Source organism: Siphateles boraxobius, unplaced genomic scaffold, assembly GCF_051911475.1.
Source record: "Siphateles boraxobius isolate OS27281-9 unplaced genomic scaffold, OSU_SipBor_1 9, whole genome shotgun sequence".
Lineage (NCBI taxonomy): Eukaryota > Metazoa > Chordata > Actinopteri > Cypriniformes > Leuciscidae > Siphateles > Siphateles boraxobius.
In genome coordinates this window covers 32183259-32201763 of record NW_027509219.1, presented here as the reverse complement: position 1 = coordinate 32201763, position 18505 = coordinate 32183259, and the positions used below count along the sequence as shown (strand labels likewise).

General features: G+C 38.1%; 1 protein-coding gene across 3 annotated transcripts in view; it reads left to right on the top strand.

Annotated features, from left to right (window-relative positions):
* LOC143732376 (macrophage mannose receptor 1-like) overlaps nucleotides 1-18443 on the top strand; it is a 74516-nt gene extending 56073 nt beyond the window's left edge. For 2 of the 3 annotated variants that reach the window (XM_077223388.1, XM_077223389.1), the window contains exons 4-6: nucleotides 15552-15824; nucleotides 17632-17751; nucleotides 17847-18443. In XM_077223388.1, the coding sequence (XP_077079503.1) occupies nucleotides 15552-15824; nucleotides 17632-17751; nucleotides 17847-17881 (428 nt within the window). In that variant the 3' untranslated portion in view covers nucleotides 17882-18443. Of the gene's footprint in view, nucleotides 1-15551; nucleotides 15964-17631; nucleotides 17752-17846 lie in introns of those variants that run through there. The other variant, XM_077223391.1, reaches the window with a different exon arrangement.
* Nucleotides 18444-18505: the final 62 nt, after the last annotated feature.

Here is an 18505-nt window from a genome sequence, read left to right as displayed (position 1 = left end):
GTTTTTTTACTGAATTTTTTTTTTACGTTGTGGTTCAGGACTTCCGTAATTGTGCAATATCCTGTGTGAGAAATTGTAAGATGCTTAAGAGTTCACCCAGATTTATATTTAAACGACAATCACATTTTTGTTTTCCAATTATTCCTGATGTCGTTAATACTTAATACTTATAGTTAAAAGCACTATTTTAAATCTATGTTTCTGGAAATCTGTGATAAATATGCAACTTTACGTAAATTTCAGGTGAGATGAAGAAATAATCCTTGGTTCAACGAATCCATCTCTAATCTTATTAAGAAAAGAAATGTGGCTTGGTCCAAATTAAAGAAAACATAGTGATGTGGACCGGTTTAAGGGATCCTTTCTCTGTTAAAGCCTTAAAGTGATGATGCACAGGGCAACTTTTTGAGCAATGTTGCTTGGCAATCTTGCCGAGCGATTGTTGCTTGGGCACTTTCCCATTGAAAATGGGCAATAAATCTATATCTGGATAATTTAGATTGGTCGTGGACCCTGTATCTCATCTGGTTGCCCATTGACCGCAACATTGCCCAGCAACATTGCTCAAAAAGTTGCCCTGTGTATCATCCCCTTTACTTTCCAGTCAGACTAAAGTGTAGCTCTCCTTGAGAGAAAGGACGTATTATCTTGATGTTTTGAGAATACTCTCCTGTTTATAGTTAGAACCTGGCCAAACTTTGGAAAAGCTGTGTGTCAGTGTGTGTGTTAGTCTTCTTGATTACAGGTTAAGGAACAAGAGGCATTATTGGAGATTGACTGAGTTGTTGTTCTGGACATGTTGGCGCCCAGCAACCCAAATCTGCAACCTGGAAGGTCACGACATGCCTAACTTCAGGGTCCGAGTTTCAGCTGCGTAATCGATGGAGATATGCTTCAGTCTATCTGTATCAGTGGCGTAACGAGCCAACACCGGGCCCTTATGCAGGATTATCAAGGTGGCCCCCCCCTACTACAGCACATGATGACGCAATGTCCACGAGTAGACTACCATGAATAGGACAGGATCATAGAGACACAGCATAAGAGATGAGATGACTGACAAAATCAGGAGTAGCCTGCATGCACCACAGCAAAAAAAAACAAAAAAAGAAATACTGGTGACGGCGCACCATAACACATGAAAAAATACTGCTGGTGACGGCGCACCATTACACGTGAAAAAACACTGCTGGTGACAGCACACCCGCACCATAACACATGAAAAAATACTGCTGGTGACGGCGCACCATTACACGTGAAAAAACACTGCTGGTGACAGCACACCCGCACCATAACACATGAAAAAAACACTGCTGGTGACGACGCACCCGCACCATAAAACATGAAAAAACACTGCTGGTGACGGCGCACCATAACACATTGTTACTCTCTGCTACTACACACACATAGGCCTAGGTCCAAATACATTAAAAAAAGATGCTCACTTACATTATAGCTGAGTTTCCTGGCTTTCCTCTGTGTTAAGTTGTCGATTCAATCCTTAAGATCCAGATAGCCCGCACGGACATTCTCAACTGACAGTATGGCAAGTCCAGAGAGACGACTCTGTCCCATTGAGCTCCTGAGATAGCTTTTTATCAGTTTCAGTTTAGAAAAAGAACGCTCTGCAGAGGCCACTGTCATTGTGTAATTTGCGATAAAGTAAAATGCGATCAGACAAAAAGTAGTAAAATGCGATAGGAGGCCCCGGCTGTCAATCAATATCTTCCAGTCACGTGGGCCCCTGATTGGTCCGGGAATTTATGAATAAAATCTGCAGTGTTACATTTTTGGGCTGACGATACAATTATTTATTCAGCTGCATCCTCTGTCTCAAGTTATAGAAATGCTTTAGGGCCCGGTTGCATAAACTGCTTAGACTGGTCTTAAAGGTTAGTCATCACTTTTTTTTATTAAGACCAGAGGCGGACAGAGTACAGAGCTTCATTACTTGAGTAAAAGTACAGATACCCCTTGCTAAATTTTACTCAAGTACAAGTAAAAGTACTACAGTCAGATGTCTACTTAAGTAAAAGTACTGAAGTACTTGTTTTTAAAAGTATCAAGAGTACAAGAGTACATTATCTAAATATTGCATTACTACTGCCACAGTGCTTACATTTATGTACAGAAACATCCTACATGGAGTTATGAAAAATGTGAATGTTAATACCTTGGAAAATGTAAAAGGAATTGAAACTAAAATGAAGTCATTTTCATCTTTTTACCATGTTGCTTTATTTAACATTTAAGAAAATTTAAGAAAATTCAGAAAATTGAAATAGTCTGGCGAGGTGGGGCCACCACTGGTTGACACATTCTCGGGATGGACCTGCTGCGTCTTCATCCATTGTTTCGTCCATGGTTTGGTGTCTAATCTAAATCTGACCATGGAGTTGACTTGGAAAGCTGAAGGTGATTGCTGATAGACTGTCCCAATCAGTGGCCCCTGCACAATCCAATCACGTTTGAGAAGGAAACAACAAATTGAGAGTTTCCGAGATTTTTCTTTTTTCCTTTTTGTTTTTAGAAGTAGTAACGGGTACTCATGGTTATGGATTGAAATGTAACGGAGTAAAGAGTACAATATTTGCCTCTCAAATGTACTTGAGTAAAGTCATGAGTACTCCCCAAAAATGATACTCGAGTATAGTACAGATCCCTCAAAATTGTACTTAAGTACTGTACTCAAGTAAATGTACTCCGCTACTGACCGGCTCTGATTAAGACTGTTCATAACCGTTTTAAGTCAATTACATAAAAACGTACACTGGTCTAATTTGATACTAAAATGTAAGACTGATTGCCCCTTGACTAACTATTTGGTCATACTAGTACTTAAGTCTTAACATAATGGCTATGTTTATGCAACTAGCCCCAGAATCATTTTTATACTTTTCAGCTTACTTTACTAAAACCGAAATTAGTTTTAAATGTAAACAAAACTAAGTTTATTATTTTAATGCGAAGCTGTTCTATGATCACTGCTCTGTCTATCTTACTATTGATGATCTGCATATAGACAGAGTAACAACTTACAAGTATTTAGGAATATGGCTTGATGAGAAGTTGGCCTTTGATTTTCATATTGATTACTTGGTAAAAAAAGACTTCAACCAAGATTGGTATTTCTTTTTTGGCAAAAAAAAATATGCAGAGTACTTTTTTACCCATTTTAGACTATGATGATGTAATTTATATGCATGCTTATTTATATTTATATATTAAAGGCTGGATGGTGTTTATCATGCTGCACTGTGTTTTATAACAAATGCTTGCTCACGTTCACTGCAGTTATACGGAGAAAATACTCAGAAATGTACACATGGTCAGTCTTAAAGCACATTGAAAACACCATGACAACGTTAAAACCTTGATTTTCACCCCAGGGGTCTTTAACACATTGCTGGTGGTTCGCATATAAACAGAGTGGTGTTAAATTAACAACAAAGATTTTGCGGAGTATAAAGTTAATGTTTGTCATAATAGCCACTTCTGCTTTTCACTCCTACTCTATTTTTCTTGGTAACACTTAATAGACTTCCTCTGTATTAAAACTCAGTCTCTGTCACACATGTGTCTCAGAAAGCTTTAGCTCTCTAATCTATGACAGCATGAACCTGCTTTATATCCTTTTATTGGTCCTTTGGTCAACTTTCAGTAAGTGCATTACATTTCTCTGCCTCAGATGTTGTGTCTCAACTATAGGAGTCAATATATTGTTTGCTGTGTTTTTGTACAGATGCATCTGATGCATGGGACCCAGATTACCATACAACAACAGGTGCATTAACTTTAATCTATAAACTTTTCAGTTATTTTTATATGCTATAAGGATGGCATCAATATAATGTTGATGTATGTTTGTACAGCTTCTCCTGATGCATGGCATACTGCTACTACTACTTCAGTGACAGGTGCGTCATCCGATCTAATCACTTTAATCTTTCAGTCTTCATTTTCAAAATACTTTGAAGTATATGAGTCAATATCATTTATGGTTTTGTACCCATTCACCGGTCAATGGTACAACAGTTTACCCTTCGATGGCATCGTCTACTGACTTTAATCTATACAATTTACTGTCAGTGTTCTTTTTTAAGAAAAATATTTTAAAGTGCAAATTAAAAATTGAGATGAACCATGAATGAAATATTTGCCTGCACTCTCATAAAAAGGTACCAAAGCTGTCACTGGGGCAGTATCTTTTAGGAACTAATATGCACCCTTTAGGTTCAAACATTTACTTTTTGAAAAATGACTGCCCCAGTGACAGCTTTTGTACCTTTTTTTCTGGGTGCCAATGAAATAAGCTGAGCTCATAATGTTCATGAAGCACCTTTTTTTAAATCATAAAATTTTCTGAGCTGTAAAAACAATTAATTTCAGGGCAGCTCTAATATCTATATGCAATAGGTTGGTTTCACGTGACGTCACGCTGCTGCATCGCGAGAGCGCGAAAATTCAGATGAAGGGCAGGAAGTGAAATAGCTGAGGATCTGCCATCAATGTTTTGTGTAGTTTACGGCTGCTCCAATCGTTCTAACCGAGAAAAGGGAAAGGGTTTTTATAGAGTACCAGAGATTTTCATTCATAAAGGTGAGAAATGTAAAGAGCTCACAGAACAACGCTGTAAAAAGTGGATTTTTAACGTAACGTTACATCTGCGGTTTGGGAGGAGCAGAGGCTGTTAATGCTGTGTCTGCAGCGACGGTATGTTAGCTAGCCAACGTGTTTTTTGTGTCCGTGTTTATATAGCATTAGGTTGTCGTTCAGGGGATCAGTGGGAATGGTACATTCCAAGGTAAATCAGACTCTCCGCAACGGTTTCCTCCATAGACGTATTCTCCATGTTTACTTCCTGCCCTCCATCGCTCGCCTTCCCGTGTCATCATAATCACGTGTCTGAAACCCAGCTATTCCGAAGGGAACATATGGAGAGCATTAAAAATAAAAAAATATAAATATAAGATTAATCATTTATTACTTCTATATCAAAAATATTTTGTTTTTTTGTGCAAAAACATTTGCATTTTTACGAGTATAAAGAGTTTATGATAGCTAACAAATTTTTAATTGTGACTTATTGAATACTGTTTCCAGTTCCAAGTCTCTTGTCGGTTTAATCTCAACAGCCGTTTATGAGCACTATTCATGTATAGCACACCTTAAAGCAGGGCTATTCAATTAGCTTTATTCGAGGGCCGGATTATTAAATCGAAAAGTTGAGGTGGGCCGATGGGTTTAGCTTATTTATTGAAACATAACAGTATCAATAAGTAAGCTAAAGTAAACATAAAAGTATTGTAGGCTATTTAACTGGAAATGTGGTAACCAACAGTATGCAGATTTATCAGACCATAATAAATAACTTATTTACAGCTATGTACAAATATATGAATTATACAAGATTATATATTCTATTGGTTAGAATTATTTTATTAATAATTATTATAGGCTTAAATTAAAATATTCTGACAGTGAGACTTCGTAACCATAGGTAAAACCATGCATGGCTACTCACTCACTACCACTGTATAAAAAATGCCTAAACAGGTAAAAACTATACACACAATTAATTATATATTTCTCTAGCCCCCTAATAAATCTAATGCAATATAAATGACTATAACATAGTATTCAACATAAATATTCCACATTTCTCCCCAAACCTTGGTAAATTACTACAGTACATTCATGGTAAATGTTTGTAAGGGTGGTGATTAGGGATTTAGTCTTCTAACTTCGTTCATGGCACAATGTTTCTGCTATCTACCTCATCAGTCGTGTTGGGAATGTTGAGGCTGTTTCATCCGATTTAAAACTAGTTAAAATCATTGAGTGATTTGTGGTTTGTAAAATCATTGGGTGATTTGTGGTTTGTAACAGAGAGATGTGTCAGATTGAAACGCTTCTCACTGGATGTTGCAGCAATGTTTAATAATAGTGTCCGGGACCGAGAGTCAACGCAACTCCTTTGAGCTTGCGTTCAGTTATCCACTGGGCCGTGCTGCTTAGTTTAAAGTAAACTAGTGAAACAACTGAAAACAGCGCTATTTGTTCTTACTAAGGGTGTCACGATTTCGAATTTTAAATCGAAATCGATCGAAATTAATTCACAAACTCAAAAATCGAAATAAAAAATGGAATCGTTGATACTGCCACGCCCCCATGTCGCGCCCGTGATGGAAAGTTCGGATCGTTTTACTGACTCTATTGTTAAATCTCGTTCATCAAAATTAACTAATCTTTTTTCTAGTCATTTCAGGGGCTTTAAATGTTATACTTTTAACAGGCAAATTCCCCAAGCACATTCACCAACGCAATCTCGATCATATTCTGAATTAAGAAATCATTATAATGCAGAAAAAAAAGTAATTTACAGGGAACATTAATAATTACTTGATCTTCCGAGTCTTTTGTTCATTTGTCGCGTGACAGAGGCAATGAACGGATCGTTCATGAACGACTCATCACGGCGCGGAAAAAAAACAGACGTGTTGAAAGGCTGTGAGTCCTCTAACTTGGATTCTATGCCCGAGCCCGAACTTGGCCGATATTTCCTGTCACTATCCTCGGGCAGGGCTCTTGATCTATAGACGTGCACTCCCAACGCAATAGAGAGCGGCGCGGGACTAGATTTGATGGCCGAGTGCCAGCGCGGGCGGTAATGCACTCTGTGTGTGCGGGAGAATAAAACTATTCGCGGGACTCCCGCAAACTAGAAATATCTATGAATAAAACATAAAAACTAATACATTTTTTTCATCTGTTGCAGAAAAGCAACAAGAACAACTAAAACAAAATAGAAACGATTTACAGGCCAGAGTTTATATTTATAACATGTTTGCAGCGTTGAGCGATTTAGCCAATCACAGACATATGTGTTGATTTCTTGAATGCTATGGCCAATCAGAAGCATTTAAGATAGACTCTCCTCACCGCTCAAAACGGACTTTTTGTTCAGTGCTGAATTCTGTAAGCTGGCAAATCCTCTAATTATAACAAACAAAGTGTAGGATATATATTATGAAAGATTCATTGTGCAGTCAGCTTCACTGATAATAACAGAGATGTGTGAGATTGCGATGAACTGATGACAGCTTTTTAGGAGCAACAGCAACCTGTGCTTAAAAAAAAAAAAATCGAGAATCGAATCTAACCGTGACATTAGAATCGAAAATGTAATCGAATCGAGGATTTGGAGAATCGTGACACCCCTAGTTCTTACTGACCGAGAAACAGATGATTCAGTGACAGAACGGTCCGAACCGTTTCAGACCGTTATGCAAGCGCGTTTAGCCAATTCATGGAAAGGAAATAATCGAACCAAATGATTAAACCAGGAATGATTGATATCGCTGGTTCAGTCGACAGAAATACGGGACACACACATAATAACTGCTGAAATATTCGGACTGAAAAAAGTGTTTCTCAGGTCAATCGGAACGCTCATGGTGCACACACAGTGCGTATAGCTACAGCTGCAGGCGCCACTGCGGTCTCGCGCATATCTAACCAAATTTAGCCGCACCGCCATGAAAAGAAGAGGAGGGAGGTTGGGGTGGCCTCGGGCCATATGGAGATGATTGGCGGGCCGGACCTGGCCCGCGGGCCGCCAATTGAATAGCCCGGCCTAAGGGTTAGTTCGCCCATTTAAGACATGAAGTTGTATGGAATCCTTACCAGCACTATAGTGCATACACACTGACCCACTCTGTAGTCACCTCCCTGGTCAGAGTTCTGGCCACTGGAAGTTTTTCAAGAAAGTACTCCCGGTTAGTTTCCGGGGCCTCGAAACTGTGCGTTTTAACGTGAAAAAATGATTTGCGTTTCAAAGCTTGATTAATTTAACACACAAAAAACACGCCGGTCAAAATTCATACCTCAGTTTTAATGGGCACTATTTTCTTTCCTTTTCTATCAATCCGCGCTGCTGTCAACGTGAACAGTGCGCACGTTCCGACCGGCTGTTCCATAGTGTTTACACAATCGATTACGAAACGACGTAAAAAGTAGAAAATGAACGATGGTGCGAACTTGTAAATTTCCAGGCTGTGACCACAAGAATGTGCCGGGATCACCGTTCAGATTCCATCGTTTTCCTGTTTCGGATATAGCAACGAGACAGCTTTGGCTGGTTGCCATCGGCTACTCTGCGGGAGCTAAAATATCCAGAATCAAGGATTATCGTGTGTGCAGTGCTCACCATTTTTCGTTCATCCTGGCTCTTGCTACAGCTGTGGGCCCAGCATCAACTTGGACAACTTCATCTCTGTCCTCTCGCTCTCTCTCTTCCTGTTCTATCTCCATCTGTTCAAGCTCGGCATCGGTATACTCCGGTTAATAAAGGTATCCCTTTGGTGTTGTGCTAAAATTACTTTCATCCTCATCTGTTTCGTCTGACATTGTGCTAAAATTGGTTTCATCATCAGAAGTTTCGCAGTCAGACATGTTGTCAGCGAGTCGCGCTATCAACAGCCGATCGGAACGTGCGCACTGTTGACGTTGACAGCAGCGCGAATTGATAGAAAAGGAAAGAAAATAGTGCCGATTAAAACTGAGGTATGAATTTTGACCGGTGTGTTTTTTGTGTGTTAAATTAATCAAGCTTTGAAACGCAAATAATTTTTTCACGTAAAAACGCAGTTTTGAGGCTCCGGAAACTAACCGGGAGTACTTTCTTGAAAAACTTCCAGCGGCCAGAACTCTGACCAGGGAGGTGACTACAGAGTGGGTCAGTGTGTATGCACTATAGTGCTGGTAAGGATTCCATACAACTTCATGTCTTAAATGGGCGAACTAACCCTTTAAAAGGGGTCATGTACGGAATTTTTTTTATTTAATTTTATACATTTATTTTAACAAATTACATAAATGTTAGTTAGATTTTTACAATAAAAACTGTCATATTTAAAAAATAAAAGCTACTTTTCTACTCTGATTTTAGCCCTTAGATTTAGGGTGTACTCACACTAGGCGATCTGAACCGTGCCCGAGTGCGTTTGACCCCCAAAGTCTGATTATTTTGACCTAGTGTGATCTCTAGTACTAGATCACGGGTACTGTACCCGGGTGCGGTTAGAAGGTGGAATCTTGAAAGACGTGGGCCAGAGCGCGGTTGGGTTCGGGCACGGTACGCATGTAGTGTGATCGGCGATCGCTAACCGTGCCGGAGCACAGAACAGCAACTACTTTTGTGTGCAGCAGCTGTGTGCTCCTGTCATCATTACCACAGCAAAATCTTCTATTACTATTTGGATAGTACACTTTTCAATTAATTAAAGTATATTTAGGTTTTTAACGGGTTTGGTTCTCACCTTCTTGATGAACAGGAATTGTAGTCTGCGAGTGAAGCTGCAAATTCTTCCATCAATCTCAGCTGCCTCTGTAATAATCTTCTGATATGTTCAGCACAATCAAGTGAAAATTGCTGCGTGGCATAAATAATAAATCTATTAGCCAGTCTATTAGCGAAAGCACCACTGAGAGTGCTGGAGTCTAGAGACCAAATCATATTATAGGTTTTGCAATGGTTGTAGCCTTAGCTGGCAGCTCCCATTGGTCATTTAGGATAAGCATTGAGTAGAACCTTCCCGTTTTTGGGCAAGGTCCTCCACTCCCTGTAATGGGCTTGTTCTGACTTCAGGATCATTCCGTTATTAGCAATAACATCGAGTGTTATGGCTCCCTGTCAGCCTCCTTGGTGGAACTTTCTTTAAGATGGAGTATTAGGCCTCCTCTCGCTCTAGAGAGTAATTCTGCGCCCCCCGCTTCCCTTTTGTGAGTCTCCTTGGTAAGCCGTTTTTGGTGTAGATTTTAGTTAGATCTCCTCTCGCTTCAGAGAGTTGTCTTGCTGAGCTTGAAGAAGTCTCCATTCTTAGAGATAAATTGGAGTGGTTATGCAAGATTGACATAACTAGTGCGCAGGTGAGCATACGTGGTAAAAATAAACGATGCACAGTAGAAAACATGGAGGGAAGTGCTTTTGAGTAGGCTACCAACGTTTTTGGGGACGGGAACACGTTTACTTACTGGAGTAGAATCTCCATCTCTGGTAAGATAGCATTAAGTGTGTTCATTAATTATTAGTTGTCAGGGTCCGAAATTAACACCCGCCAAGCGCCAAATGCGGATAGATTTTCCGCTTGGTGAGTAAATCTCAAAAGGCTATCCGCCACACTGGCGGGTGAATGTTCCAGACATCCAAAGTCTTGCGGAAGTTCCGGGAGTCTCCCGCATATTGATAGCGGCTCCCTGATGCCCGCAATTAGTTCAAATCTCCAGGGAATCTAGAGTGAGCGAGAAAGAGCGCGCTCATACTGTGCTCCAAACCGTGTAGCGTGCGCACTGCAGACTGGGAGAGACCTTGTGTGTGTGTGTGTGCCTCAAGAAGCGTGTGTGAACCTTCTTCACACCAAAAATAGACCAACACTAAATATATTTTTTTAACTTAAATAATTAACAAATTAAGATGACAAAAAGAAAACATTGAATGAGTTTGAAGCTTTGAAAAAACGGCTTTTTTTTTTCATCAGACTATGTTTTTTCGTCAAATAAAAATAGCAGGCCTACCTCAATCCACAGCTTGTCTAGTTTTTACTTAAAAAAGTAACATGTCTACATGATGTGGGGTGAATCTGGGTCTCCGATGGCACAGATGTCCCGGGAATACAGAGATAACGTCTCGCTAGAGTGGCCAACTTCGGAAAGCCTATTTCATTTGCTTGTGGAGTGGATGTTTGCTTTGCAAGTGATATTGCATTGTACTTGCACTAGGCCTACTGCTATTTTAATACCGCGTAGCATATTTTGCAAGTAACTTTGTCGCCCTTTCTGACGAAATGGTCCCACACAGTAGCTACTTCTTTTCGCTTGCTTCATTGTGCTTGCTCACCGAAATATGTCTTTAGGCGCGTGTGGTTGCGTGTGTCGACGCACCTCATGATTTAACAAATATAGGCTATATACTGTTTTTTTTTTAACCATGCAGAAAAACAAACAAAAAAGCTAAATGTGTATATATATATATATATATATATATATATTTTTTTTATTTTTTTTTTTTATTTTTTTTACTTTTAATCTGTTTAACTGATAGTATTAATCGGTAAAAATGTTTACTTTCGGTAAAGTATCTGATAGTTTTACAAAACCTTCAAATGTACTGTTATGAGCACTAGTTCCATGCTCACATCTTTCATGTCTTATATTTGTTGCTCTGATTGACTTCTATATGTACTCTTATTCATTCAACATAATACCTTATCTCAATTAAATGTACTGAAGTGAATGTATATGTGACACAAAAAGGCTGTTTATTATTTTGGCCGGTAAAAAATATGCTTGGCTGGTGGATTTTTTCATCTACCAGTCCCTGTGGCAGGTGAGCCAAAAAGTTAATTTCAGACCCTGTTAGTTGTTAAATGTCTTTCTAGCTCGTTTTATCTAGGGCAGTAATATGGAATTTCACAGAATTTGTCAAATTGTTGATGAATAAATTAAATAATAAAAAACTGATTGAGATATCAATCTGCTTATTCAAGGGGTATCGGTTATGCTCATCTTTGGAAGCTCTTTTGAAGGTATCTCGATTAAAACGGTTCTATATTTAATGAAGCACATACAAAAGACCTGAACCGGAAGCAATGCAATCGGTTTTGCAGAATACAGAAGTTAAGATGTGTTTACGGCACATCTTCATGTGCTTCATATCTTAACACATTCATTGGCTGATGGTGCAAAAGCCAAGTTCATAAATGGCTGCATCGCAGCACCCTTATAGGCACTTGGGGCTATCGATTTTTTATTTAAAGTACTTTTTATTGAATGTGCATGATTGTGTTTATACTACACTATACAATTAATGACAAGAAAATGAAATATCAAATATAACAATAACATCATAAAAAAAATCTCACCAGAATTTCTTAAGCACGATCTTAGTGTTGTGACACAGCGTCTAGATTTTTTAGTTTATTAAGTTTACACAGTATGCAATGTGTTGCCTTTTACAGTGTCTAATATAATTTTTCATACATTCAGAAACCAGCTCCTTCCTTATCTACAACGAGGACCACAACAAATGTGTGACAATCGTGAGTGCTAATGTTACGGCTGCACCATGTGAGGAATCATCTAAGGCACAGCATTTCAAATGGATTTCCTCTTCACGAATCATCAGCCTCTCTGATGGTCTCTGCTTGGGGGCCGAGAAGATCGAAAACAGGGCCAAAATTATCCTTCTGCCCTGTGATGAATCGAACCCCAGTCAAACCTGGGAGTGTAAAAATGAGACATTGTTTGGATTGAAGGGACATCCACTGCACCTGAACCATAGAGATTAAGATAATAAAAATATGATGTTGTATACGGGTACAGGTGTTTGGAGTCACTGGCAGATTTATGGGACCGAAGAAAATTTGTGTTCTCGTGGATATCAAGGTATATATGACCAAAAGTCCACCTAACAGATATTTGGACAACCATTAAGTCCTTTATGTTAGCATCATTTTTTTGCCTTATATGACTAAGGCAATTATGCTATGAGGCTAACGAAATGTAACATTCATAATTATTGTCTATTGTGAATTTCCCTGTGTGGTGTTAGCATTTGTTAAACTAGGAGATAGACTTCAGAGTCCTTATTGTCATTTTAGTTGTTTAGATCAAAATTTTAAACCATTTTAAATTAAACTTCAACCCTTAATTTTATTTTATTTATTTATGTTCTGCAGAGATGTCTAGTATAGGTGGTAATTCATTTGGGAAACCATGCCATTTCCCTTTTAAGTTTGGTGACAAGTGGTACGCTGAGTGCACTGTGGATGGCAGGAGTGATGGTCGCCTGTGGTGTTCCACAGAAAAATATTACAACATCTGTGGAAATTGGGGCTTCTGCCCCACAAAAAGTAAGACAACACATCTATATTCACTAAAGAAACATTGCCATTTTAATGACTACACTGTGAAAAATGTTATGTGCTATTTACTTAAAAATGTACTATCATTTTTTGGAGTAGTTTTTAGAAACAAACTTGTTACTGCACTGGCATTAGTAAAGCTTACTTTACACTTAGCAAAACCATGGAATATGCTATATTAGTTAGGCTATATAATAAAAGAGCAGGCTTTTCTACATTACTACCACATTCTAAATGAAACAAACGATAAAAAAATTTAAAAAAAAAAAAGAAAACATTTTGTTCTGGTGGCTGGCAGGAAGTCTGACCTAGTGCGACCAGCCCAGTGTAGCAACAGCTCACTTCTGATGAGCTTAAATGAGCTCACTTCAGCTTAAAAAAGCTGGTCGGTGGCGGAATACTTAACAAACCAGCGGTGATCTGAAGCTCAAAAGGAAAACAATCGAAATAACACCACAATGAAAAAGAAAGATAATAACGCAACTATATGGTGTTGTCACGATACTGGAATTTCTAACTGATACAATACCTTAAAAAATATCAGTATTCACTACCATTTTCAATACCATAGGGGAACCTGTCAGGGTTCTCTTCTGTCACGTCTGTCTAGTTCATTTCTTGGTCTTGTAAGCTCTGACACTCCTGTTTTGTCTTGTCTTTGTCTGAGCATCTGTATGCCTTGTTTGATGTGCGGGGTGTGTGTTTGGTTCCCGGCACTTCGGTCTAGTTTGGCTTCGTTTCAGTGTCAGGATTCGGACACTCATGCTCCGCGTGTTTGTATTGTGTTGTGAGCGCACAGGGTGAGCTTATGCTCTGTCTTGTTGTTTGAGCGTGCGGTTTCGAGTTATAGCTCAGGCCGTATGCTCTTCTGTCCAATGTGTTGTTTTGTTTTGTGTAGCACGGTTCGTGTTTACATCGGCCACTAGCTTTCATGTCATGTTTGGTCTTGTACAGTGTAGCACGCAGCTTGTGTTTTACACTAGCTGTGCGCTTAAATGTTGTCATGTTTTGTGTGAACATGTGGCTTATGAGTGTTCTCATTACCTGCATCTGTTCATGTCTCATTTTGTGTGAGCACATGGCTTGTGATTTGCTTTACTAGTCATGTGCTTGTGTTCTAGTCATGTGTGTTTCCTTGTGCTCTCCTGTAGATTGTCTAACCATGCCCATCTTGTTACCTGAATATTGGTCAATTTGCCCCACCTGTCCTCCCTCCTTTCCTGCCTTGCTTGCTCCCTATTTATTCTCCTTGTCTTTGCAGTCTTGTGCTGGATTGTTATTTAATGTTACCTCTTGTGGTTACCATCAGTATGGACTTTTAACATTCCATTTTAAAACTATTTAATTGCACAAACTATGTAGGCTACAATTTCAATTTGTTTATTGTGAAATAACTCAAACGTATGATGTTTTTCTGTCTTCTGTTAAGCATTGTTCTGTGCGTTTCCCAAAAGCATTAATGGTTTCTTATGATACTTTTGGGAAATACAGCCGTTTGAATGCATTTTCGGCAGTGAGTGAATGTTCTCTGTGATTTATTGGTTCTGACTTGTTCAGATGAGCAGGAAAATAGTTGATGTCAGGTCCATTAAGTCAAGAACACACATGACAATAAAAATGATTTAGGCCATTTTTATTGAATAAATTTCAATTCAAGTTGATAATTCTGAATTAAATTTTTTGGTGGTATGGCTCTGTTCAGGGAGTCCTCTGACCTTTCATGAGCACGATGAAATAGCAGAGAGTCAGAGGACAGCAGCAGCATTAGGGAACGCTCACACAGTTTAGGACTGGGAGAGCTGAACTATTCCCCCCTATGAACAGAGCAGCAACGATGACATGCAAATGCCACGTTATACATGACAAGGAGGAGTTGGGGAGGTGGCGGGCTGCAGAGTAGCGAGCAGCAAGCGGTTAGGAGCGAACTGAATCTGCTTAAAATAGGGCTCCCTGATTTGAGCGTAGCCATTAGCAGCGAGGGGAGTTGAACAACTGATGCAGATCAGCTGATGAGACAGTGTTGTTGGCCAATAGCGTTAGCAGCGTCTTCACTACTTGACCTGCCAGAACTGACACTGACTCTCAATTTCTACAACACAATTATTCACTAACATAGGTTATTCATCCAATTCAATGCAAATTGTACACATTAAATTTGTCAAAAACAAAATCACTGGTAAAAAAAACAAAAACACACTGTAATATCGATATTATTATATCGATATCAATATATTTGAGTATTGATGCTTTAGTTAGTCAACGTCAGTATTGATATATCGATTCGTCATATCGATACGCCCATCCCTACTCGCCATCAAATCTAGTCCCGCGCCGCACTCTGTTGCGTTGGGTCCCGTGGTATTCCCACGGGAGTGCAGGTCTCTAGTTTGAGAGGTGGCTTTATGTGTGCGCCATTTGTATAGAACAATGGGTGAGTGCGAAACCTGTGGGGATCAGTAAAATTATGCCCAATACTTAAAACCCAGTGCCGAAATTTAGAACCTAACACCAACACTATTCAACTGGAGCGAATGAAAGGATATATATATATATATATATATATAATTTTTAGTTTCATCTTGACTCTCATAAACAAAAAGTTAACAACCATGATGCGTTTTATTTCAGATGCCCCAGAGCCCAACATCAGAGTGTACGGGCAGGTTCAGGACAGAGAGCATGTGATAGTGATGTGTTCATTTGGCAGGAGCTTCTTTGAGAGCTATTTCCAGCTGTCAGTGGAGGGTGAACACAACTACACACTGATTAACGCACTGTGTTATTCAGATGAAGAGTGTGTGTTTGATGTGAAAGTGAGTCCACCTGTTTCCTTCACCTGTGTGCACGAGATTAACTCTGCGGTGAACCGTCGCAGTGAGACCTACACCTACAGCCCATCTGGTAAAACACACTGTAACAATAATTTATTCTAATTCTAATGCTCTGTTTTGCTGACATGTTGAATTTTGACACCTCAATGTCAATGTAATCTCTAAACACTTAAAAATATTATTTTTTTGTCCTGTCGAGTATAATGTGGTTTCCCTTTTAATCATTTAATGGCAGCAATACAGGGCTATACATGTACAGGCTCATTATTTCATGTAATTTATTAATATTATTAAATCATTTATTAATTAATTTAATGTTCATGTTTTGTTAATTGTAAAAAGTAAATAAAAACTACTGATTTTGGTTACTGATTTATTTATTTAAATGAATGAAGGTACGGATAATTTCTTATTAGTTAACGTTTTGATAAGCAATTACATTTTTCTAATGGTTTAATGGTTATAAATACAGCTTTTCAAAATAGTAAAAAGTAAAAAATACAACTTTGTACGTGTATCTTATACATCTTATAGAAACTCAAACCGCCAACATGACATGAGGGTTTTTGAGCTTCTATTAGATGTATGAAAATATGTATTACAAGACACGGAGAGTAATAAAGCCTCGTTCACACCATGGACGATAACTTTAAAGATAACGATAAATGTATAGTTATAAAAATAGTTCTCCATATTAAAGAATAGTAGAGATCCCACCACAACTATGACGATAAAGATATGAGGAACGATATCGTTGGGATCCCTTTCAGAACGATTTTTCCCCGATATATGTCAGTGTGTGTATGTGTGTGTGTGTGTGTGTGTTTTTACAGGGGATAGTGCTAGAAAGAAGTGAATCAGAATCAGAATCAGAAAGAGCTTTATTGTGGATCAAGTGGATCAATATCCGAGATGCCTATCATCTATTTTTGCAACTTTGAAACCGCAACGTGCGCGAATAGAATAAAAAGACCGTTATTGTTCGTTGGTTTGGACCCTAATATAGTTAAAATTATAGTTATCGTTCTTGGTGTGAACAGGCCTTATGTCAGTGGATTTACAGTGTTTTATTATTGTATTATTCAGCTTATTTATTAATTTATTTCAATTTAAAATTAACATTACCAGCACCATATGTGGCAAAGGCATGCCAAATTTACTTATTGTTTATTAGCATTACAGTGAGACCTACAGTTGTAATCATAATTATTCAACCCTCATTGCGAATCAGGTTTACGTATAGGCAAAATTTACAGACTTTCAGATGAAAAACAATTGAAATAGCTTAACACAACAAAGGTTTGTTCAGGTTGTTTCCCCAAATTCAACTGAAAATGCAGCTTTTAAGGACTTTTTAATGAGCCATTGGGGCAGATTTCAGACTGCCCTGCTTATTTATTTATTTTTTATGTTACCTTACATAAACCTCACTCCAGACCAAGATTATATTAATCCGCTTCAGCTGCTGTGTGTACTTTAGTCTGCAACAGGTTAGTAACTAGTTGGAATGTCTGTAGTAGCGTATCAAATTAATGATAGTATAAATCCTTTAGTTTAAACATGCTGTACCTAAATAGCCTTTATATAGTACTGTTGTGTTTTTTATGTTTGTTCTGAGAATAAACATGACTTTATAACACAAGGGTGTTAAACCTCTGCCAAAAGTGCTTTTTGTTCAGCGATCAGAATATAAAACTTTCAAAATGTTTATCAAAAACTAGCGCTAAGAAACTACCCAAAATCTGCCCTACCTAAATTAATGGTCAGGAGTCGCTGATATATAGTCAGTCTCGAAAAACATCTCATGTTCCCTGTGTGTCTCAAAACCTGTGAGTATAACTGTATTTTTTTCTGATGTTGTTTGTGTTTGCTTTCAGATTTTGCTGAAGATCAGCATGAGAAAGGAGAATCTTTATTCTACATCGGCCTTTTCTCCGGCATTGCTGTTGGTCTCGTCATCATGACTGTGGCAATTATCATCAGGAGCAAAGCTAAAAGTATGCGTGTTTCATCCAATCAACTCATCTTCATGACTAATATTTGCACATATAGCTTTGTGTTTAGCCACATTGTTTTGCATTTGTTTCAACAGGTTCAGTGATTACTGGGACATATAATACTATGTAGATGTATAAGAAGATGTCAGAGTTTCAGAAGAGGAGAGAAGAGGCAACCCAGATTAATCAAATAATTTTCTGCATGCTGAACTGTAATACTCTTTCAAAATAAAAGTAAAATAACTATTATTATTAATTTTATCTACATCTCTTATTTTAATCACAATTTTTAAAATTGAAGGTTACTTTTACTGAATTCATAACCATGAATTAAATCTGTATTCTCTACTGTTCTGCCATTACACTTTATCACTGGCTTTTTATTATTCTGGTTCACTCTTGAAGTTCTGTATTGAAAATATTTGTGGCTTTGGTATTTAACCTTTTTCTCATTTGCAAGTAATTTAGAAGTGTGTGAAAAATGAATAAATACGTTTTGTATACTATGCATTTTACATAAATATATATTTTATGTTCTTATGTGTGTCTTACATATTTACATTTTACATGCTTTTGACTATGTCTTATAATAATAATAAAAATTACTACTACTACTACAAAATTCTGACAAAAACTTCACTTGCATTTTTGATTATACTTCACAATAAAAAAGGTACTGCCAAATACCGAAATTGTGAATTTTTCATTATTTTGTACAGCCAGACATTATTTACCCATTTATCTGGTTTTTCAG